Source organism: Fusarium coffeatum (genome assembly GCF_003316985.1).
Source record: "Fusarium coffeatum strain FIESC_28 chromosome Unknown BRIP53273_contig_235, whole genome shotgun sequence".
In the NCBI taxonomy this organism is placed as follows: Eukaryota; Fungi; Ascomycota; class Sordariomycetes; order Hypocreales; family Nectriaceae; genus Fusarium; species Fusarium coffeatum.
This window is the reverse complement of record NW_022158027.1, coordinates 49,487-72,005: the sequence shown is the minus strand read 5'-3', so window position 1 is coordinate 72,005 and position 22,519 is coordinate 49,487. Positions and strand designations below refer to the sequence as shown.

The 22,519-nt window shown below is 47.1% G+C and overlaps 8 protein-coding genes across 8 annotated transcripts; 4 read left to right on the top strand and 4 right to left on the bottom strand.

Annotated features, from left to right (window-relative positions):
- Positions 1-169: 169 nt before the first annotated feature.
- FIESC28_09327 (uncharacterized protein) lies at positions 170-1,549 on the bottom strand (the record flags this gene model as incomplete). Its single annotated transcript, XM_031163464.1, has 1 exon — positions 170-1,549. The coding sequence occupies one exon, from the start codon at positions 1,547-1,549 to the stop codon at positions 170-172; it is 1,380 nt and encodes a 459-aa protein (XP_031012498.1).
- Positions 1,550-2,113: 564 nt separating this feature from the next.
- FIESC28_09326 (uncharacterized protein) lies at positions 2,114-2,548 on the bottom strand (the record flags this gene model as incomplete). Its single annotated transcript, XM_031163463.1, has 3 exons — positions 2,114-2,193; positions 2,248-2,356; positions 2,420-2,548. 3 exons carry the CDS (start codon positions 2,546-2,548, stop codon positions 2,114-2,116), a joined length of 318 nt encoding a protein of 105 aa, XP_031012497.1.
- A 2,751-nt stretch (positions 2,549-5,299) lies between these two features.
- On the top strand, positions 5,300-6,885 carry FIESC28_09325 (uncharacterized protein; the record flags this gene model as incomplete). Its single annotated transcript, XM_031163462.1, has 3 exons — positions 5,300-5,580; positions 6,426-6,709; positions 6,749-6,885. 3 exons carry the CDS (start codon positions 5,300-5,302, stop codon positions 6,883-6,885), a joined length of 702 nt encoding a protein of 233 aa, XP_031012496.1.
- A 1,669-nt stretch (positions 6,886-8,554) lies between these two features.
- Positions 8,555-10,486, top strand: FIESC28_09324 (uncharacterized protein; the record flags this gene model as incomplete). Its single annotated transcript, XM_031163461.1, has 1 exon — positions 8,555-10,486. One exon carries the CDS (start codon positions 8,555-8,557, stop codon positions 10,484-10,486), a length of 1,932 nt encoding a protein of 643 aa, XP_031012495.1.
- Positions 10,487-10,531: 45 nt separating this feature from the next.
- Positions 10,532-10,996, bottom strand: FIESC28_09323 (uncharacterized protein; the record flags this gene model as incomplete). Its single annotated transcript, XM_031163460.1, has 2 exons — positions 10,532-10,794; positions 10,843-10,996. The coding sequence occupies 2 exons, from the start codon at positions 10,994-10,996 to the stop codon at positions 10,532-10,534; spliced, it is 417 nt and encodes a 138-aa protein (XP_031012494.1).
- Positions 10,997-13,794: 2,798 nt separating this feature from the next.
- Positions 13,795-14,217, top strand: FIESC28_09322 (uncharacterized protein; the record flags this gene model as incomplete). The annotated part of the gene is made up of 1 exon (XM_031163459.1): positions 13,795-14,217. The coding sequence occupies one exon, from the start codon at positions 13,795-13,797 to the stop codon at positions 14,215-14,217; it is 423 nt and encodes a 140-aa protein (XP_031012493.1).
- Positions 14,218-14,634: 417 nt separating this feature from the next.
- Positions 14,635-18,247, top strand: FIESC28_09321 (uncharacterized protein; the record flags this gene model as incomplete). Its single annotated transcript, XM_031163458.1, has 8 exons — positions 14,635-15,056; positions 15,104-15,404; positions 15,460-15,744; positions 15,803-16,046; positions 16,094-16,238; positions 16,286-16,910; positions 17,000-17,233; positions 17,594-18,247. 8 exons carry the CDS (start codon positions 14,635-14,637, stop codon positions 18,245-18,247), a joined length of 2,910 nt encoding a protein of 969 aa, XP_031012492.1.
- A 439-nt stretch (positions 18,248-18,686) lies between these two features.
- Positions 18,687-22,453, bottom strand: FIESC28_09320 (uncharacterized protein; the record flags this gene model as incomplete). Its single annotated transcript, XM_031163457.1, has 6 exons — positions 18,687-18,910; positions 18,979-20,051; positions 20,101-20,434; positions 21,262-21,370; positions 21,423-21,968; positions 22,133-22,453. 6 exons carry the CDS (start codon positions 22,451-22,453, stop codon positions 18,687-18,689), a joined length of 2,607 nt encoding a protein of 868 aa, XP_031012491.1.
- Between the last annotated feature and the right edge of the window lie 66 nt (positions 22,454-22,519).

Sequence of the window (22,519 nt, the reverse complement as noted above, 5' to 3'; positions counted from 1 at the left end):
AATATTGGGTTTCGGCTGTGCAAAAAATGCGTTATAGACTAATCTCGATACTTTGTAGAATGCAGTATCTAAAGTGAGTAGCGTCCCAATAACTAATGAAACGGCTCTGTCCATGATACATCTTATGTAGGGGAGCTTCCATTGGACAAGCTGGAGTAATATGAATTACTTAAAAAACCAATTCTCCTTCAGACTGAGGCCACTCGAGCAAGACATCCTTCAGCCACTTCCAGTAGTCCTCTTGGGCCCACTGCCGCAATAGCTGCAAATTATAGATAATCTGATAAATCCCTCTTGAACTTGATGTATCCCCAAGTGTCTTTTTCTGCCAGAATATTGTCTTTTCTCCTTCTGCTGTTGTGACAATTAGATACCAATCGTGGCCTTGTATGATAATGCCCGGTATGAATTCTGGTAGATCCCAAATCTTGTCGGAGCAGAAACTCATTTCACCTGCTCTTGACCTCATTGTAGACAGCCTTTCTGCTGCGCATTGTCGCTTTTCAAGAAGTTTACGTAGGAACTGCCAATGCGACGCCATCCAGACTTCCATCTGGAGCTTGGCGTTTTCCCAGCCTTCACCGGTAGTCTTCTTGGTCTCGATACCAACAGCAATGGGATTGTCCGAGAGAGGGCCCAGATTAGCGTGGTTGAAGACGCCCATCGGTAGACTTTGTTTGATAGTCCCGATGATCTCCACCACTTCAGGACTTACATCCTGCTTGGGGTCGATGTACATACAAAAGTCAGCTCCCTTAGATGCTGACGTGACATGGTACTCAGGGATGACAGAAGCGGATGCACTTAGTCTGAAGTCGAATAGTTGGTCTCTTCGCGGGCCGTGTAACGGTCTCAATGCAGCTGCAAGGACCCGATGGTGGACTTCAGTATTCCAATCTTTCTCAGAGCAGCCTTTACTGTCACAAAAAGCTGCCTCGTGAAGGATCCACTGAATAGTCTCAGGTAGAGGTGTTTGGCCAACCTCATCACGGTCGTTTGAGAAAAGGAAGTTGCTGAAGACCGGCTTTTGCGTCCATTTGAAATCGTTATAAATCTCCTTGTCGAGATTACTAAATAGCGGAGCGTGAGAAGTTGGCAAGATGCCAATTCCTGAAGAAACGAGATCGATTTTGTCCAAGAGAATTTCCAATGTCGCAGGCTTATCGTGGAAGGTACTCAGTTGTTTGGCCACGACGCTTTTCTTGTGAAGTTGAAGGATGCTCAATTGCTCGGTACGTGAAGAGATTTCCGATTGTTGTGAGGTACCTGATTGTGTGAAGGGCAACGAGGTACCAGACTCGCTTCTCGGTGTTATGGTTCGCCTTGTCGGGCGCGGTGTTTCCAAATCGTCACTTCGAGAGCGCTTTGAGGAATTGAGACTCCTTTCGTAATGCATGCTTGTCTCATTTTGCGACGCGTCTGTGGTAACGGTATTGACGCGTCGGCGTTTCAGAAAGGGCTCCTGGTTGGCCTCTTCTTTTCGTGCGATAGGTTTGGAGGAGGGATCGATCTTCTGGATCCAGCTATCTATTTCGAATTCAAGAGGCATTTTCCTTACGTGTTTTCCAATTGGTCGCGTTTTTGATGGAACTATTCAATATGCAGGATGGGTTGTTTTGAATCGTTGTTGTTGTTGTATCAACCGTGCTTGTGGATACACGATCCATATATTTATGTCGCTTACAATTTGGCAAGGCGGGGCTCAGACGCTAGCTACCCTACAAACATTGTTTGATCCATGAACAGCTTTACTCTCGCAACACTCCGTACTGAATCCCTTTCTTGTTTTACAGTCTTTAGAATCTTTTTATTAGCTTGACTTCCACTGGAACTTGGCCACATCCTTGTCATTCCAGCTTTGCAATCATGGTAACCAGAGACATTTCACTTTAAGATGCTGTGCAACACTAATACAGAATGGCCGGAGTGAGCAATACGAGAAGGGTACAACAGCAACTGACAATTAGATAATTTAGTGTTTTTATGTTTATATAACTGCGTAGTATGTATAAAGATCGTTATGGAATGTAAATTTGGTACATTGAAAGCGATTGTATTCGGTCTGCTAACTCTTGCTCTTGGCATAAACGTATCGTTCCGCTTTTGCCCAGTCCTAAACACATGTCTGCTGGCAAGTCTGTCCCTGACGAACACAACGAGATCCGCACTTGTCACCGCACCATGTACAGTACACTGTGAAAAAGTCAGTCGAGCCGCTCGATCAATGAAAGAATGGTTTCTACTCACATGGGGGATCCTCGGCATAGCAGCTGCCATCGCCAATGGTGCATTTACCACCTTGGCCAACACATTCTCGGCATCGGGGTTCAAGTCCGCGACTCAACAGTGCATGTGGCTATAATATGATGTTAGTCTCGGAGGTAAGTCCAGCGGTGTGTCCAAGGTTAGGCGGGCATACCACTTCACGGACAATGGTCTTGCCGTCGCGTTCGACAACCTCAACTCCCATAGGCAATGCGTTGGGACTTGCGATTGCAGTTGCAGCCATCGACGTAAAGAGAATAGCAAAGATTCCAGTAGTCTTCATCTTGATGTTACTATTTGTGTTTTGTGTGTGTGTGTGTGTGTGTGTGTATATGTGTGTGTAAGGGTATGAGAAAGAAGTCAAGTGTGATGATTTGGAAACAGATGACTTTGGGGAATTACTACTCTTTATATACCAATCCATAGTTCAAATAATTCTGCTGCTATCCTTGTTACGTTAACATCATAGCCACTGCGTGATAGGAGCGTCACTCTACATCTGGCCGTGTGATGTCATCGCCATTACTGGGTCACTGAAAGATCACCAGGACTTCTTTTCGTGCATATTCTCTTTTGAATAGGTGCTTGGGCCAATGAGTCCCAAGGCTGGCGATAGGAAAGCATCCGGTGTTGTCGGATCGGCATTGAAGTGGCAGCGATGTAGATCCTGTCAGCTGAACCTCCCCGCATAGCTTACACTCTCCGCTCTCTACAAGCATTCAGACACCTCGTAGCCTAGCCAGGTTTCCAGAATCAAAAGATCCAAGTGACTTTACGCACCATTTCGAACGGTAAGGGTGTGATGGAACAGGTACACATTTCGGCATGTCTCAAATAGTAAGCAAACCACGTCATTTCTTGGGGGCTGAAGTGGAACGGATCCTTCGCGGATGTCGGTCGAAACGGCGATTGGCCCAGATCCAGTATTTTGTTGCTTTCATCCATATACCTTGGTACTTTCGCCTCGGACAAACTCAAAAATAATTGGCCCAGATCCAGTTCATCACAGCAGATCTCATGCTTTCATCTGTCGGCAATGATATTTAATCTCTCCGCAGGCTGACGTGAGAAATCCAGGACTGGACAGGCTGAGCCCAATCCGCTGAGCTAGCCTCTTAAGGCGCTTCTGTATATTCATAGGAGAGTGAGTCGGGTGGAGGACAAGAAACGATTAGACTTGCATGAATATTGTTATGCGTTACCATCAAATGGATGCAATTGAATGCGATCCTGTTCTTACTTTTACGCCTTTGATATGATTACCGTCAGCTGACTGTTCTGTTACTTGCACGTTGAAGGTATTGCAAAGTTGGCGTCACTCACTGCTTATCACGCTAGGAATTCTCTCGTCATTCATATTGACCAGCCCAGACTGGTATCCCATCGCTGTCTTACCTTTTCGCCTCTGCATTAACAACTCTTACCTTCACCGACAAGATCTACATCAATAGGATTTACTGATGAATAGTCAAGATCATCATCCGCTATCAATGCGTGCAGGAACATAACACACATTCCCCCACACCTCTCGATCCTTCCATTTGAACCTGCCGGAAAGGCGTTGATTCGATGACGATCCTTGACAGGAACCTTTGATCCGCCGAGTAGATCCGCTTCCTGCGGGAACTTTGGTTACCTAGCCTGCCGGGCACCCAGGCGAGACAACCCTAATAGTGCGAGGTTGATGCTGCAGATCTTCAAAAGTGATGCTGGAAGGATTGTCGGGTATATCGGGACTCTGTAGAAGTGCTGAGCGTTGACACTGTAGACGTGACTGGTTGTGACTGTTTTATTGTAGCGTATTTGCTTGCATAGTAACGTTACCTATAAGCCCTTGTTCTCATCATACACAAACGTGCTATTGTCATTCTTAGAAACAGGTGGACAGGTAAGGGCGCCACGGTCTCGGGAAACAGACGGGGGGACGGAATTCATTTTTTTGCAATCTTTACACTAGCTGAATTGGAAACCCAATGATATTGACCGAGAGAACGTATAATAAGAAACTCTGCGATATGCGCCTCGGAGAACGGTGCGCCATTGACTTCGACAGAGGCCATGATATCTTTTATTGTTGCATAAGGCCTGCAGAACGGAGAGGTAAAAGTAAAATGTCGGATAAGAGTAATTGTTTAGCAGCATGCTTACTTGCTACAGCAACCTATGACTTGCCCTGGATACTACTGAACAATAATTCGTATCAGGTAGTGTCACAAAGTATGTGCAGTCTTCCTTAAGTAATTATGCAGAGCCAGGAGAGACGTACGTACAGCCCTGACCAGATCAACAATACAGGAGATGTGTATTGAGGGACAACGGATATTTAGTGTTTCGTCAGCATTCTTCAGACCAGGGCGGGTCGAGAATATGCCTCAAGACGGACGTATCTCCTGGTGGCGTTTCTTCTAACACTGCTGATAGGGTATCTAAACGTAGGTGTCTATTAGTAGACTGTATGCTATTGCCTCTGAAGTGGCGATGAATTGCAAGTTGGATGTGCGGATGATTATATCTTGTTGGGGACGTTACTATTATTGTCGCTGTTAACTTCGCAACGAGCACGTTCATTATCTCGTGCATTAATCTCTTTTCTCTAAATTGTTGGGGGACTTGTCTCTAAGGGCAGTAACGAGGGAGAGGCTAGGATTGTATAGTAGTTCAGAACCTTAGAGAGAAGAAACAGCTAGATGTAGCCGGATAGTTAGTGATACAGCAGGTCAAGCCCGGTTCCCAAACCCTAAGGTCTCTTTTTCTTGCTCCTATCATCTATCTGCATCTCCAGACTGTGGAGGTGTTTACCATGCACTAATCCTCGAAGGTATTACAATCAAGGATAAATAGTATTCCAGCCAATGAGTCAATACAGTCGCATAAATCGCCCCTGTAATGCCAAGATAAGTGAGATTTTAGTTCTAGGACCATGAATCCGTTCTCGGTGTGGAAGTCGCCGATTTGCCCTCGGCAACCTTTTTATAATATCCGTACGTAGCTTCTTTTCCTCTCCAACTCCCTATTCTCCGTATAGTATCACGCTATGGCTCAACCTTCCGATCCATCGTACCTCCTGGCGGACTTCCCATCTACAGACAATCCTCCCGACACTCAAGATAAGAAAGACGCGACGGCTACAGATCTAAGCGTCAACAGTGCAGATGCGCCTCGACCAAAATTGCAAAATGGAGAGCGGGGTTTTAAACGAAAATTCATGCCCGGCAGGCTTTTCGCCGACTGCGCAGCGATACTTGTACCTATCGCTCTTGTGGCATTTGCTATTGCTATAATGCGTCTCGACAACAAGGAGACAGACCAACAAGAGTATCGGAAGTGGACAAATGCAATCAACGTTGTCAGTTTGGTCTTATGACAGTCCTTGCCCTCTAGCCGATGCCTTTAGATTGCCTCTGCTTTCCCGATTGCGTTTGCTTCCATTGTCGGACGCATGGTCTTTGAGGCTGTAGGATGGCAATTAGAGAAGGGTGCAACGCTTGGGCTTCTCGAACAACTGATTGGCAGTCGCACTGTTTGATCAAATTTCATCGCACAGATTTCCCTCGGAAAGTTCTGTATCCTTGGGCTTGTGCTTCTATCACTATGGGCGTTTTCGCCACTAGGATCCCAAGCCGTACTCAGAACACTTACGATATTGCCCTCTGGTGTCCCTCGTGTATACAAAGGATGGAAATAATAAGGGATTGATAATGCTGTACTTGATAGTCCAAAATCGTAATCTGTCGATTGAAACTTTATCTTGGTCGCTACTAACCCTGACCGGCAGGTGTCTAACCACCTATAACTAGGCTGACTGATTACGATGGCGCCGTTGACACAAGAGCCGAGCGCCAAACTTTAAACGTTCAAGCAATTCGATAGTTTTTGATCGCTCTAGAAGCCCACTGCATAGGAAGTTAAGGAGACCAAGAAGTGTTTTCTTTAAAATCCCATCTCGTCAACTGATTGAATTATTCAACTCATCCCTCTCGATTCACGTTCATTTACACGATCTGTGATTTTTCAGTCACGTCCTTTCTTTCCAGCTATGCGTTTCTCCCTTCAGCCTCTCGCTATTTGCCTCGTTTCCATGCAGGCGGGCTTCGCTCTTGCGGCGCCATGCAGACCTCTGACGACAACCTCGGTTGATCAACTACTACTGTCGCCACAAGCGAGCAGTTCTCCACGACCGCCATCGTCAGTGACGTTTCTACGGTGACCTCCGAGGAAGAAAGCAGCACTACCGCTGTTGGCGAAGAGTCCACTACCACCGCGGCTCCTGACGTGTCCACTACCGCTGTCCTGGTGGAAGAGTCAACATCTACAACGGTTGCTGAAACCACTACCACTGCAGCGGCCGAGGAGTCGACCACTACTACGGCTGGTGAGACTACCACCACTGCATCGGGTCCGCAAGCCTCCCTCTTCGCCCGGCTCGACGATGGTAGTGAAGTCGGTGTGTACCTGTAAACAAGTGGCTTTATCGGCACCACAGAAGCTCCCGGAACTCAACCAGAGTTCGCTCTCGAGGCAGATACCTCGCGACTTTACGCCACATCCTCCGATGGTTCCAAAGTCTATGCCTACACCGTCATACCTGTCGGTGGTAATTACGGCTTCCTAATCGAATAGGTAGATTTCATTGCAGCCTACCCTGCGATCTACAGCTTCATTACCTGCACAGCCGATTCTGATCTTTTCCTGACCTGCGCCTAGAAGAATGGACCGACTCGCATCTATTGGTATCTCCCAGGCAATAGCCCCAACTTCTATGGCAACTCGAACCCGACTGTTGCGACGTCTAATGGAAACATGCCTGCTCAGTTCAGACTTCCAGTTGCCTAGAGCCGCAAGGTGATTAGCAGGAGATCTGGTAGAAGAACGTCTTTACCTCGGCGACTACTGGTCAGACTGTAAAAGCATGTTTATCCAGTCGCCGAGGACCATGGATAGCTGTATTTTCTATCCTTCGCGTACATAGTCAATGTTAAAACTTGTTCCTAAATGGCCTGCCTATAAGAATTGTGTGGTAATAAGAATACCAATAATAACTTTATCCACCGGTGAAGCGTGCTGTTGGTGATTCCCGTCTACGTTTATCTGCGGCCCAGCGGTCTTTAAAGCTCCGAGAATATTGCATTAAAAAAAAAAACCGAAGCCCGAATTGCGTATTTCAACATGATCTGATAGCATCTTCTCTTAGTCCACCAGGTTGCATGATTATCCCAGCAGCCTCGCCAGAGTGACATTCTGTGTTGAAAATGTCAATGTGGCTGTAACCTAAGATAAGCCATCGTTCCACGTAGTTCTGACTCAATAGCCCAGTTAGGGTAGCATTTACGACACAATAACGGAGTCCCCGCAGCAGATGACATTGTGAAGGATGGCAATTGTGCAGATCCCACCAATGACACCGACTCGCCATATCCAACCGTGCTACGCCCTGCTAAAGTGCAATCAGACCACACTTACTACACTAAACGTAGAATATAAGCATTACGCTGCGAATGTGTGGCACAGGTTGAAATAAGCTCCAAGCCTTAATTTATTGGATTCTGATCCGTATTAGACACCATGTTAATGTGACAGGTAAACGACTGTGAATGTTACCTTAAACTTTATCAGGTATATGTAGACTTCCCCCTCCTTCTGAGCAGATACTTTCTCGCTTTCATCATTCCTATCCTATCCTCGTTTCCACTTTGTTGTCCTCGTTATCGTCTAGATAGCCCCAGTTCAAGCCATGCCTAACCCTATCAAATGCAGAATAGGCGGCTACGACTACCTCCGCCTCCACTATAATACCAAGATCTCGCCATGGTGTGCATATCGTAAGTCTCTATCTGAAAGCTATTTGCAGTACACGCGGCTTGCTGACTGTGGAAGATACTTGTCCACACTGCACCAGGCGATACAAGAAGAGTTCAGCAAATGTATGCTCAGTGTGTAGAGGAGATGATGACTGCGTTATCTTGTGAAACTTATCTTGCACTCTACTATCGTTCACGTCATCCCTAGAAGACAAGATGGGTTTAGATACGAGAGCTATTGGGAGGACTTTGGCTATTCTTCGATCGGTTGTAATTACTATTATAATTGTTATCCCTCGACTGTGTTTTCATGATCAACTCCACTCCATGTATCAGGCAGAGAGTAAGCAGCAACCTTACCCTGATGTATAATACCCCGCCCTTCGCGTGTGCCCAATTGTGGGGTTCTCACCACTAAATATTTATCTGATACTTTATTCTGTCTCTGTTATCAAACCCTAATCATACGCTCTCACATTATTAACTCAGCCATGGATTCCCAATCTTTCACGTACATGATTATACCACCTGGACGCAACTTTCGGCTGCTCAAGATCTTTCCAGGCTATTCAGGCGATCCCCTAGTGTGCGAACTCTTCGTATCTACTCTAGATGATGCGACACCATACACAGCTCTCTCTTACGTCTGGGGCAATCCAGACAAAGTCGGCGACATCGAACTTGGAGGACACGCTTGCAAAATCACAAGAAGTCTTTCGGACGGCCTCCGCCGACTGCGAAAGGCTGATGCAGTGGAAATCGCATGGGCGGATGCTATTTGCATCAACCAAAATGACAATGTAGAAAAGGGACATCAGGTTGATTTGATGGGTGCCATTTACACTAACGCCCATCATGTGGTTGTGTGGCTTGGTCCCGACCCCGAAGGCTCCGGAGCTGAGGCATTTCGCTGTCTAGAAACCATCAACTACAAAATACATACAAAAACAGACAAGGAGTATTTCTACCCTGATGAAGAAGAAATGCCGACAGTATTTATGAAAACTGAGGCGTCGCCGGAGCCGCGTCCCATGGCGAGGCCCTATGGACGAAGATCAGTTCATAGCTCTGTACTGGGCGCCAAAGGAAAAGACTCTGTTGGGAAACTATTCGATCTTTCTTGGTTCTCTCGCGTATGGGTGCTCCAAGAAGTCGGTCTAGCAAGGTCAGCAACGGCAACTTGGGGCGACAGTACTATCGAGTTCAGCGAGATCGCCGCCTTCATCTGGAACGTCTACTACCTCGAGGAGCTCAGACATGCATTGGGCCCTGAGACGTCCCAAAAGCTCTCGGGTGCTCCTCTGTACGCTGTCTGGAACGTGTGGTCTACCTACGAGAGGACAGACTCTTGGATACACCGGACACCTTTACTAAGGGCTTGGGCCGAGCTGCTTGCCAGTCAATGCACCCTCGACTTTGTCCTTGTTCTGGAGGCTTCGAGATACTTCAATGCTACCAACCAATTGGATCACGTCTATGCCTTCCTTGGTCATCCGAAAGCTAGGAACCCTGTTACAAACAAGCCGTGGTTACAGGCAAACTATTCAATAGACGTACAGGAACAGCATCGACTTTTGGCTGCTAGTCTTGCTCAGGACTCGTTGAACTTCTTGGTGCAAGCTCACCAAACAGAGGCTAGTCTGAAGCATGGATCTGATTATCCGACTTGGGTCCCGAGATGGAATAAAAAAACGGAAAGCCATGCGGATGCTTACTGGGAAGCATGGGATGCCAGTCTTCGAAAGGAGGAGCAGAGGCCTCCCAAAGTCAAAGTTAATGAAGATCAACTGAGAGTATCTGGTATCATCATTGGCCAGATTGATCAGTTCACAAGAACAATGACGGCATCCGACTTCGAAGAGGATAAGGACTTCGGAGCGCAGCTCCTCGATACATGCTGGGACGTAGCAAGTCAGAAACCACACCCGTATCGACAAATCGAGACGATGATGGCATTTGCATCGACACTTGCATGCCACTACAAGCATAAAGGCAACCAACCCATGGACGGTCGTGAGCGAGTAGTTGAGCAGTTGGCGGGCTATTGCATGCATCTCAACAATACGTTCTACCAAGCTCACCTAAAGCCGAAGGAGGGCGGTGGATTCTGGGATTTGAACACAGTTCTAGAGGTTCGCAAAGCCTTCACTCCAAGTCTCAAGTCACATGCTGTTAATCGGCGCTTCTTCAATACTGTTGATGGGTATTGGGGAATGGGGCCTTCAGCTATGGAGACCGGTGATGTATGTGCTGTGCTACTAGGTGCGGATGTTCCTTTTGTTCTCAGGCCAAAGGGTGCCGAGGGTGAATATCAGTTGGTTGGGGAGTGTTATATGTATGGGTTTATGGACGGTCAGGCAGTCATGGCGTCTCGTGCTGGGGAGTCAAAGTATCAAGAGCAGCACATCACCCTTCTGTCGTAGGACCAGTTGATTGAATAGAAGTTGGACATCCAACTGAACCTTTGTCTACTCGTGCCATGGTTCCACACCCTCCCAGTATCCAACATCGATGTGCTTGGTAGTGCAGTTCGAGCAGAAGATCTCGTGCGCAGGACTCCCGTTACTAGGAGGCTTTCCATCGACGATAATCTCTTTCACAAATGACGCATAGTGGACACCGGCGTAAAGCGCATTATGAACCATATCATCTAGTCCTGAATGTTTACCACATCGCTCACAAACCATGCGCTCCCGGTTCATCACGTTGCCTCGAAGGCTGATAGAAGTCTCTGCTTTTTGTTAGTAATTACGTCGTGAGGCAGGAGCGATGCTCTTACTGTCAACACCAAGCATTTCTGCCATGTGGAGACGTTCACTCTCAGTGAGAACCCAGCGATACGCTTCATTGCCGTTCGAGCACGTCACTCGCTCGGAAGGGGTTGGTAGGTCAAATGGCCTTTGGTGGGCGGGGAGTTGTGTTGCAGCTTGCATATTGATTTCGATCTCGAGAGTACGTGGTGCGAGGAGAGTGTGTTATGGAATCAGTTGATGAGTGATAGTGTAGAATGTCAAGGAGACATTTCATTGTTTAAATACCCGGTTCTTAGAGAGAGGAGACAGTTTAACTTCCAACCTACAAGTATTATTCGAATAGTTCTCACCGCTTGGATCCATGATCAGGCGGCTGGCAAGGAGAGGTCTACTAGCCAGCCTCTTTGCATCTCATCTTGCTCTGTGTTTCCGGTTTTGGTCAGATCGGCAAGTGCGCAGTAGCTTGATTGAGGAAGTAACCCACCCAATGTCTGACACCATGTCCATTTACATGTGCCAGTCTCTCACTAAACTCAAACACGTTTCAAGCGTACTGACTTATGATTGGAGTCTTCATCCGGAGCAAAGCAGATCCTCATGCCAAGACACGGCAGGACGGTAGCTTAGTTGCTAAGGATGATCTTTCGCAGTTCCAAAGGCTTGCTGCCACTAGCCTATCACAAGTAAGGATGTCCCGATTAATCATAATCTAGTTGGTCTCTAGACTTGATCACTAAATAACCAAGATATAATACGTAGATCGTGATCTGCTCGGGATCAGTCAAACAGATAACCTGATTGAGAAGACTGCCAATGAACTGTGACACTCAATTGGTCGGCTCGCCGGATGGTCCCGGCGGGCCGAGATTTAGGTTCGATGATCTGAAGTCGCCCCGCATCGACTAACCTCGTAGCACTTAGTGATTGATCGAAGACGGAAGCATGAGCTGGGCGAGAAAACGAGAATTCCAATGCTCTTTTACATGTCAACTTATATCTGAGCCGCGTTACATGTTCGAAAACCGGCTTCACAATACGTTCAGCTACGCTTGTATGCATGATCCATAACAAAGTGAAATGACCCTCTAGTAATAAGACGCGTTACTCCGTTTTGGTCCTGTTCACAGCTGACTTTCTCCCAAGACCCAACACCCACGATATCCTCAACAGTAACCATGCCATTGGCACCCAAACGTTCACCATAGCGTAGATGTGCATACTAGACCCGGGAAGAGCTGCTGCAACCCCGGTGACAGCCAATGTCGCGCCAGCGTGTAATATGTCGAATACCGAGAACGAGGCCAAAACTGCTATGATGACCTGCTCGGCATCGCTTGCGTCTCTCAACTTATAACGTGCCACGTACAGAAGCATTGGCTCAATTACTCCACTAAAAGCAAGAGCAGCCATGTACGCGTACCAGAGACCGCGTAGCTGCGGGGTATTCCAAGCTGACTCAGCATCGCAACGCGTCTGGAATGCAGATGGCGACCAAAGAGGTCCAGCACTATTATCAGGAGCGAGAGAGTGAAAATGATTCGCTGGTGATACCGGAATCGAAAGAAGAGCAGTAACAATTGCAGTGGGCTATAAATGAGTTAGCTAGATGTGCCGACACACGAGAATGTCTCAGGCTGCATACTTCAAGAACCATGAAGAGACATTGGTAGTGCCATGGAAAAATCTCAGAAATCTGCGTCATGGTGTAGTACTGTCCCCAAAGGTCTTTAATTCTAGAAGGCAATCGAGGATGGAAGAGCGACAAGCAATGCCGTATTTGTCGGACCAGTTGCAGCATAAATGCAGTATAAACAAATGGATGCTTCAGAGTGCGGAATTTTCCTGCACCCCTGTTTTGGATTGTCACGTGAGAGAGCTTGCGTTTACAGAATGTTTTACTTGGTCTAGGTTAGGATTCCAAATCGGTGGAGACAAGGACCATAAAAGTCCTCAACACGAGATGGTTTACAGTTTTATCACGGTGTAGACGCGGGGAAGAGGAGCGAATGTAAATAATAGCAGTTGAAAAAAATACTAATACTATAGTAAGCTTAGCAACCGAGTACATGTCGAGATGGGTTATGTAATCCTTCAGGGAGAACTTGGTATATGTGTCAAAAGCAGCTAAACACTACAAATACCACAATAAGATAAATCCAATTCCCATGAAGAGAAGGATTGCCCCATTGAGGAGATACCTGACATTATTTTCAAATCTGTTGCACGCGCCCGCATTGTCATCATGTGGAGCGGCCTACAGACTAAACGGCATTTATTAATTCTGAAGCTATTGTCTGGATGTCCTGCTTTTATTGCTTATTGTAAGTCTGTAAGTTATGTATTAATCCAGCGTAGACATTTACCCACCATGCTGTTATCTCACCGACATCGTTGACCTTCACAGGGAATAATCAGATCATCATCCAAGGCAGATTGAGTGATGTCAGGTTATGCTTATCTCGATCCTTCGCTTTACCCATCCCGGTAACGATCGTCTGATTTCCCCGGTTTCCATCAACCCTGTCAGACGGTCTATGTTTCTTCCGGGCGGAAGATTTGTTCGTGAATGGGTGTTTAATGCCCAGAAAGCCTTGAAAGGCAGGGATACTAATCCTCTTGCTAGTTACCCATCTTGATTGGTATTTAATTTGCTTAGCCGTTGAGCACAGCCGGCGCCAAGATGTACAGCCTTGATTTTTGCGTGACATCATCCAGCCTAGTCAGGCGCAGAAACACTGAGCCCACAGGCAACAAGGTTATGCTAGGTCTCGGGCATTTCTTTATTCACCTTAATCCCCAGTTCCCCACAAAACGTCAGCATCTTTAAGAGTACCTCGCAGCACATCGCATACAAGCTGAATTATCATATCTACATTCCACAAGCGATATACTTCGGGACTTACGCCTCGGAAAAACTCAAAAAAATAGACAAACCATTTTCCAGAGATAAATCACATCCACCACCGAAAGTCTTCAACATGTCAAACAGCTCCCTTCCCAATCTCACGGAAATTGTCACCCGAGAGTGTGACACAAACCGCCTACCATCTCGACTTCCGTCTCTTGGCGATGATGTACCAACGGCTTGGGTCGCTATGACCAATGACTCATACGGCGGAATGAGACAGGTCTGCTCTCCCAACTCTGTCAACCTCTACGGAAATTGCACTCTTTGGTGCGAACTGCCGGCCGAATTTATGGACGCCTACGAAGCCTCTGGATCCAATAGCTTTGATGGTTACTTCCTACGACAATTGAGGGCGACTGGTATGAACACGTCCCAAATAGGCATCTTTTCGGCAAGGGAGAAGGAGAGCGCGGCTCCAGTGACAGGACCTGCGCCTAGCATTTTGGGCTTGGGGACATTGGCTTTGGCAGTGTTTGTTGCTTTCAGTTTATAGATGGAGAAAGTATAAGACATCGCAGAAGAGACATTGATGGAAAAGATACTAGGGTTGATAGAGCTGTATCACAAAGGGAGGAAATCACATAGCCATTAAGCCAATGGCAATGATAAATATTAATAATTGTTGAAGTAGGACTAGTAGCTCTAAATGTCACAGTAAGCTGAAAGTGCAATGAGGGCATCCCTGTAACCAGTCAGCCGATACAGTTTCTAGCCAATGGATTACAATGCCATTCAGCCTCAATCGATTGATGACGTTGCGAGCTGAGTTGCCTGGTTCGCATTTTATATTTTCAACTGAGTGAGGGTAAAACAAGCAATCCCATCCTTCTTGGCACTTCACCATTTCATTTCTCACCCTGCCGGGCAAATGACGACCAACACTGCTCGTGATTCCAAATCAATACTAACCATGCTTGTCGACTTCAATCACTGGATTATTCTTGCCATCATTGCATTATGCACCTTCTTTTGGTTTTTCTATGCGCCTGTTAAAGTCGCTCATAAATCTGCATCGGTCTCTGGTCCCAACAAAAAGTATCGACAAACCCACCGGATCCGTGGCATACCCCTGGAATGGGACGCTGAACGCTTGAAGGAATTCCTGGTGACTCAAAAAGTCCTCCAAGACGCCGTCGTCTGCTCCCTAGCAATTGAGCTCCAAGGTACTTCCCGATCAGCAACAACATTCCTGGGGAAAGTCACGGCGTTCACACATATCCCTCTTCCAAGCTCAGCAACGGTGATAAACAGGCCTGCTACACTCAGCTTCGACCAAGAGTTCTTGGGTATAACCACCATCTCCTCTCCCAATGAAGAAGATCACAAGCTTGAGTACCGGTATTGAATTCTAAAGCATAATCTTCAACTGATTCTTATAGTGTCATCGCAATTCCGGGTCTGGGCGGTCATGCATTTGGTTCCTTCAGAGAGCGAGACGGGGAACATATGTGGCTTCGAGACGACTTACCATATGATCTTACATCGCCATCTAATGAGCGATCCATGGCGCGAATCATGACATATGGGTACAAGTCAGTTGTAGCAGAAAGTGACAGCATCCAGAACATCGAGGACATAGCAACGCAGTTGGTTGCCAGCCTACGCTCTCTTGACCAGGGCCCTAAGACAAAGCCGATTATATTCATAGCTCACAGTCTTGGGGGCATAGTAGTCAAACAGGTACGTCTCATATATGTTATCAATGACAAGAAAATGGGTATTAAATTCATGGTAGTCTCTGGTAAACTTAGCCAAGTCGACACTTCCTGAAGACAGCGGGCTTCTACAAGCTGTTTATGGGATCGCATTCTTCGGTGTTCCGCATTTGGGGATGGACATTAGCTCCCTGATTAGCATGGCAGGAGACGCGCCCTCGAGAGCCCTTGTAGAGTCTCTCAGCAGAGATAACTCGCAGGTACTAGGTTACCTACAGCGGGAGTTTGTCAATGTACTTGGACCGGAAGGCAAGTCGGAGGTTGTATCTTTTTATGAAGATAAAATGTCCCCCACGGCTATTCAAGTAAGTTGACTTCCACTTACAAAGAGGGAAAGGCCCTCTGCTAAATTGATGAACGAAGGACAGCACAGGGAGATGGAAGATGGATGAACCGTTAGCGCTGTTGGTCAGCAAGGCATCAGCGACTCACTGTCGTCCGTGGGAGAACAGCCCCGAGCATATCTGTGCTATTAGTCGGCCACACTCAGGGCTAGTCAAGTACGCAGAGAATGACCACGAGTACGACAAGGTGCGCATTGCTCTGCGCGGTTTAGCCCGAAGAGCAGTAAAGGGCCACCGCAAGAAGCTCTCTGTAGATACACACTGTCAGTGGAGATTAGAACAAATTTAAGCAGTTTACTGACTTATGTAGTTATCGTTCCGTATATAAAGAATAACGAGTTTATTGGACGCAAGGACATCCTGCAGCAGCTTCAGTATCAGCATGGATTCGACAAGCGCTCGACTCCCTTCAAAGCCGGCCATAAAGCGTACCTCTACGGACTGGGTGGAGTTGGGTAGGTATGAAACTCTAACCATATTTTCTTGTGCTAATGAATCGCAGCAAGACCCAGATTGCGTTAGCCTATGCACATTCATTGCAGGACTCAAACCCGGACATATCTGTCTATTGGGTCAATGCAAGTAATGCCGAACAATTCCACCGATCCTTCCTTGAAATCGCCCAAAGGTGTCAGGTGCCCGACCACGATAAGCCCGAGACAGATATTCTAGCAACAGTACAGCGCTGGCTTCTAAACGAATACAAACAGCCTTGGCTCATGATTGTCGATAACGCAGATGACACGACTATGTTCTTTAAATCATCCCAGTCGAACAATTCCAGTCAGTCAACAACTACCAAGAAGCAGGGTTTTGCCAGCTATCTTCCCAGCACAGCGAACAGCGTAATTATTATCACAACACGAAACAAGAAGCTTGGGGAGCGGTTCACACGAAGTAGAGGCCATTGCGAGATCAAGGTTGACGAGATGCAGGACGATGAGGCAGAAGCACTTCTGCGGACGAGGTTACCTGAGCAGGATTACAAACCTGGTGAATTATTCGCTCTCGCTTCGAGGTTAGAGAAGCTTCCGTTGGCCCTCGTACAGGCAGCCGCCTTTATGAAAGCACAAAGCATGTCCACATCGCGATACCTCGAGCAGCTCAAAAAAGGAGATAGACACTTGGTCCGTTCACTGAGTCAAGAATTCAATCAGATGAGCCAAGCTCCAGTACATCAATCGCTGTAACTGAAACTCTAATCATCACATTTGAGATGATTGAGACACAGCACACTTTCGCTGGAGAGTTATTATCCCTGATGGGCTTTCTCGGTCGAGTGGATATACCGGAGAAATTTCTACTTGACTATCAACGTCTCAAAACTGGTCAGCCAGATGATGAAGACAGTTCCGAGGCCGATATCGCGTTTGAGTGCGCACTAGGTACTCTCAAGGCATTTTCTCTTGTCGCAGAGACCATGACAGGGAATCTTAGTATGCATCGACTGGTACAACTTATTACTCGAAACTGGTTGAACCGGATGTCCAGAGTCTCGCTTTACGCAGGCCAAGCACTCTTGATAGTATCTGACAACTATCCCGAGGGCAAATTTGAAAACAGATCAATCTGTAGTGCCTATCTGCCACATGCGACCGCGGTACTTTCATACCAGAATATTCAAGACAATGAACGCATGCAAATATCGGCAGCTACACTTCTGCACCGGGCCGCTGAGCATTTGAGTCGAGAGGGGAAGTACCTGGATTGAAAAGAGATGTTGAAGAAGGCTATTGAAATTCGGAAGCGGGTACTGGGGGAGGAGAATATACAGACACTAGAAAGTTCGGGCAATCAAGTGCTACTCCAGTGGAAGCTGGGCAAGTACGAAGAAGGGAAGGAACTCGCAGTACCCCTGATTGAGACAATGCAGAGGGCCCTCGGTGACGAGCACCGTCTCACTCTTAATGCCATGAACACTTTGGCATTGATATACCAGAACGAACACAACTTGGAGGAGTCTCAACACCTTTTTGAGCGGGTGTTACAGACGCAGAGGAAACTGTATGGAGATGAAGACTGTGAAACGCTTGCCGCCGGTAACAACCTAGCAACAGTATACAGAGAGCGAAAGCTGACAGATGAGGCCCAAACTCTTCATTTATCTGTCGTTGCAGGAAGAGAAAGGGTTCTAGGACTGCAGCATCCCGAGACATTGGTTAGCATGAACAACCTAGCGTCTTGCTACTATGATAAGCAGCAGTTGGATAAGAGCGAGGAGATCTTAGTCAAAGTACGCGGGATACAGGAAGACCTTTTGGGTAAGGAGCATCCCGACACGTTGAGGACTACGAGTAACATAGCAACACTGTGGTACAAAGCTGGGCGGCTCCAAGAAGCAATAGAACTGATGGAGAAGTGTGTTGAAGGTCGTCGGTTGGCACTGGGACATAACCATAGTATGACTCTTGAGGCGGAAAAGAAAATTAGGTCATGGAAGGATGAACTCTCGAATAGTTCTTAGATAGTTGATCTTCTATTGGCTATGAACAGCAGAATCTCCCATAACAACATTACGGTCTAGAATGTGAAGAGAATTCAACGTTTGATCCGAAACTCCTAACCCTATAATTACAAAAAGTTCAATTACCTAAAAAGGCCTGATGGGCTTCAGACCACACCCCAACATGAGTGATTCTATCCGGTCATCTACGCTTGTTCTTCTTATGATAGACACAAGTACCGCCATGCAGTAAGTAAGAATTATAGGCGTATGGTGGAGGTACCACCAATCCCGTTCACCTTATCGTTGTGATCTTCTGCGCCTCCTGCAGCCAGCTCCGTCTGACGTTGAACTTTGATTGATTGCGGTAGCTGAAGTTATAAAAGTTGAAGTGTCAATCGCCGGTGCCTCTGTAGCTAATGTCTTGACAGTGGTTGGCGTCGCCAGAGTGGTGGCTGTGTCAAGCGAGGTTGTAGTAGCTGTTGATGTAGCTATTGTAGACTCTAGCGATGATGAAACTCCAATTGATGTTGGGGAGTCCTCCGATGTGAGCTCCGATGTGGAATCTGACCATGGCGCTGATGATGTCATTGATGTTGCTGGCTTTGTAGTTGATACATCTGTGGAGAGAGTTGACTGTATGAACTCCGATGATGTAGACGCGGTTGAGGATGATAAAATTGCCTTGGAAGCAAAGTTGACACCAGTAGAAGATCGAGTCCCGGCAAACGACTCAATCAAGTGACACTCACTGTAGGGATAAGGGTAGAAGTTTATGGCCAGGCACCTGATGTCGTTGTCGCACATGGCCAAGCAATTCTCCAAGCTATCTTCCTCAGCGCTTCGATAGATAGATTCCCCGGTCGAGACAGTATCGCAACTGATGGTGAACTTGTCAGTGTAGATACTGCTCACCATCTGACTACATGAGAGCGAAGTTTGTGGCGATGGGGGCGAGGTGGTTGAGGATGATGCCTCGGACGATTCGGTTGTGGATGGCGTGGACGATAATAGAGTAGCCATGTCGTACAAATTGTTGAAAGCCGGACCATCAGTACCGTCGAGTAGGTAGCATAGCAACTGACTTCGATCGAGTAGTGCAGCCTGGCAATTGGAGGTAGTAGCACATAAGTCTATGCATGTCGATAAATCGCCAGCCTTGTGACTCAGACCAATTTGGTTGCCGCCGGTTGCATATGAATCGCAATCAACTTGGAACTTTGATCCAGAAGGAGCTTGATAGGGATGGCTCATCTCGTTACAGGACAGCGGCGCGGAAGACGTTGTGGCAGGTGCAGGTGAATCTGACGTTGACGCTATGAACGATGTCGAAAATGTCGAAGTTGCTGATACTGCTGAGGATGTAATGTCCTCCGACGTTGAGTCTTGTGACGATGATGTAGTGCTGACAGGAGAGGGAGTTACATATGTGACATGAGAGATAGTCCCTCGGGCAGTCCCGGAAGCTGGTTGTGTGATTATAGAAGTTGCTTCGTAAGTCGTGGTGATTGTAACAGTTGTTGCGTCGTAGTCCACTTTAAATGACTGATCGCAGTCGTTGCAGGGTCGGATTTTGACCATGACGGCAGTATCACCATAGCCATCGAGACGGTCGCATACGGCAATCTTCAGTTCGACGTATGACTTTGGAACTGGAATCGAAAAGCGGAGAGGAGGAGAAGACATTAAAAATGCAGTATCGCCATTGGGCGAAGGTATACCCCAGGGTTCGCCGAGGTACTTTGATGAGGAGTCGAGTGCAATCCCATTTTCGTCTTTTGCGTAATTCACACCATCAACCATAAGTATCACTTTATCTCCAGATCTTGTAGAGTTAGCATTTCAGTATATCCCTACAGAAGTAGAACACTTACATGAGATCACAGCTTGCAATAACTATGTCGACGAGAAATGTAGTAGCCTTTGTCGGCAAAACGTTCAAGGTGTATATAACACCGTTATAGCTATCCGCGCCACAATACGAACGAGTATAGGCATCATACACATCAGTTGTATAAGAGCTTGGACAAGTGTCACCAGGGCCGAGAGGTAAGGTAAGACTTCCAGTTGATAAAATGATACCCTTTTCCATTCCGAAAGGCCCATTGGTAAACGGTCGTATAGCAGATGGATCTCCAGAGCCACCGGATGATAAAGAGAAAATATCTCTGGAGTCATTGAACAGGACTCTGGCAAGTGCTAGTCCGCCTGTCGAAGACCCAATGGTAAGACCTCAGCTATGATGTATCAATGACGCCCAGAGGGCCAGAAGCTTGTGCTGCTTCCACATACTGGAGGAGGCGACGAGAGATCACAAAAAGAGTAGAGAAGGAAACAGAGTACACAAAATAACAGCAAAGTCGGAGGGTATCAGGGACGTTCCAATTATGAGGGAGCTTTCTATAGATCGCCTAATAAGACCCCTGTTAGCTACGATGCTTTTAACTCACAGTCGTATGATAGTATTGAAGCACAGATGGCGCACTATTGGGATAATTTCCTCCTTTAGTCTAGTGTATAGACCCAGCTGTTGGCTGGCAGCTGTGTAGAAGAAAGGAAAGCAATGATGCGTGGCGCTAAGATGTTCTCGATTCGTCGCTACTGTCAATAGTTAAGAGCTATTGATCTACCCTGGTCGCAGGGTTAACCAAACTGAGACTCTCCTGAATAGCCCTGTAAAAGCCTGGCTCCGATCATGTCAAGGCGGTGTAACGAATGTTAGAGATAAGATAAGGAGATAAGATAAGAAGACCTACCTGGAACCTTACAATGATATCATGGAGAGGAGAGGTATCAAGTACTCTTAAATAATCAATTGGAGTTATCTATTATGCTGGAAGGATTGGAAGATCGTGTGGATAGACTGTTGCCTTTACTTTTACTTGAATATTCTGACGGGCGTTTTAGTTCCTTATCAATTGTCCAGTGATAACAACCTGACCTTTGAATGTCTAAAAAATGCGGCTAGAAGCTCGTTGCTGCTATTTTTTCCACAGGCCTGAGTGCTCTCAGTGTCCTAAGAGAGCTTGAGGTACCTAAAATCCGTCGTAAAAGCTCATTGTAATCCCAACCTAGACCATTTGCAGCTAGCAAAGTCAAGCTGGCTTGATCATCACGATTGGGCCGCCCGGGACCTGTCATATTCTGTGCCTGTCTTAGTCGAGGAACGAGAGTCCAATAAATGGGGTGTACTTACAGGCTTCGTGTTGACGTCGAACAACGCGTATGCCGATTCAGACGAGTCCTTGAATTTTCGGACGTCAATGCGAATGGGAGCAGCCAACCTGAGAAGACTAGCTGCTCGTTCACATTCTCTAGCTAGCCTCTCATGGAGAGGGCCAGTCTCACTCTCGGGCACTACTCGTGAATTGGCGGTAACCGCTACAACGCCGTTATATGATGCAATTCCATTCTGATGATTGAAGCGAGTGACAATGGGAAGAGACCAATAGTCTTGACCCTCTGCGGTAGGGGGCATGACAGTCACTGTCGCCTCCTCGCCTTCCAGAAATTCTTCCACCATAAAAGCCATAGAGTTGCTGGATAGTTCCTCAGCGTGGGTTAGTAACTCGCTCTTGTTGTGGCACACCTTAACACCGAAGCTGCCACGCCCACGAATTGGCTTGGCAACAACTGGGTAAGAGATGTTATCAGCCGATTGAGCCACCTCGGTCAGCGAGGATGCAGTGAAGGTTCGTGGCATAGTGAATCCACCGACGGCCCGCAAGTAGTTGTTGACAAACTTTTTATCATCGTATTTGTCGACCACTAACAAACCTTAGCCAATGACTCGGACGCGATCTTGAAAGGGATCGAATTGAGTCGATGTCTGCAATGGATGCGAGGCAAAAACAATGGTATTTGACCAAAGATAATTGGCGCCCTTCTCAATTGCCTCTAACATACCTTCTTCGGTATCAGGAAAACACCAGTCGCCATCTTTAAGGGCTCCGGGGTACTGTTTGGTGTTATAACCTGGACATCATCACATTGATCGAGGTTGTAGGCGATATCAGCGCCCGAGTCCTGATAACCGCCTGGCTTCTTGGGCTTGCGGACACCATTGATGATAGGAGGGTCCAATGCCTGGTAGAGGACGGCGACGCGTGTAGATGCTTTGGAGGATAAAGATCGAAGGCCGGCATAACGCGACCGAGCCAAATGAGATGCCCGACAGAAAAGCGGTATACCGCGATTGGCGAGCCGAGGGACAAGAAGAGATTGCATTGCGGTGGATAGTGGTGAGTATCGGATAGATGATCAGGCCGAAGCAAGGTTGCAAATGGCAATTAC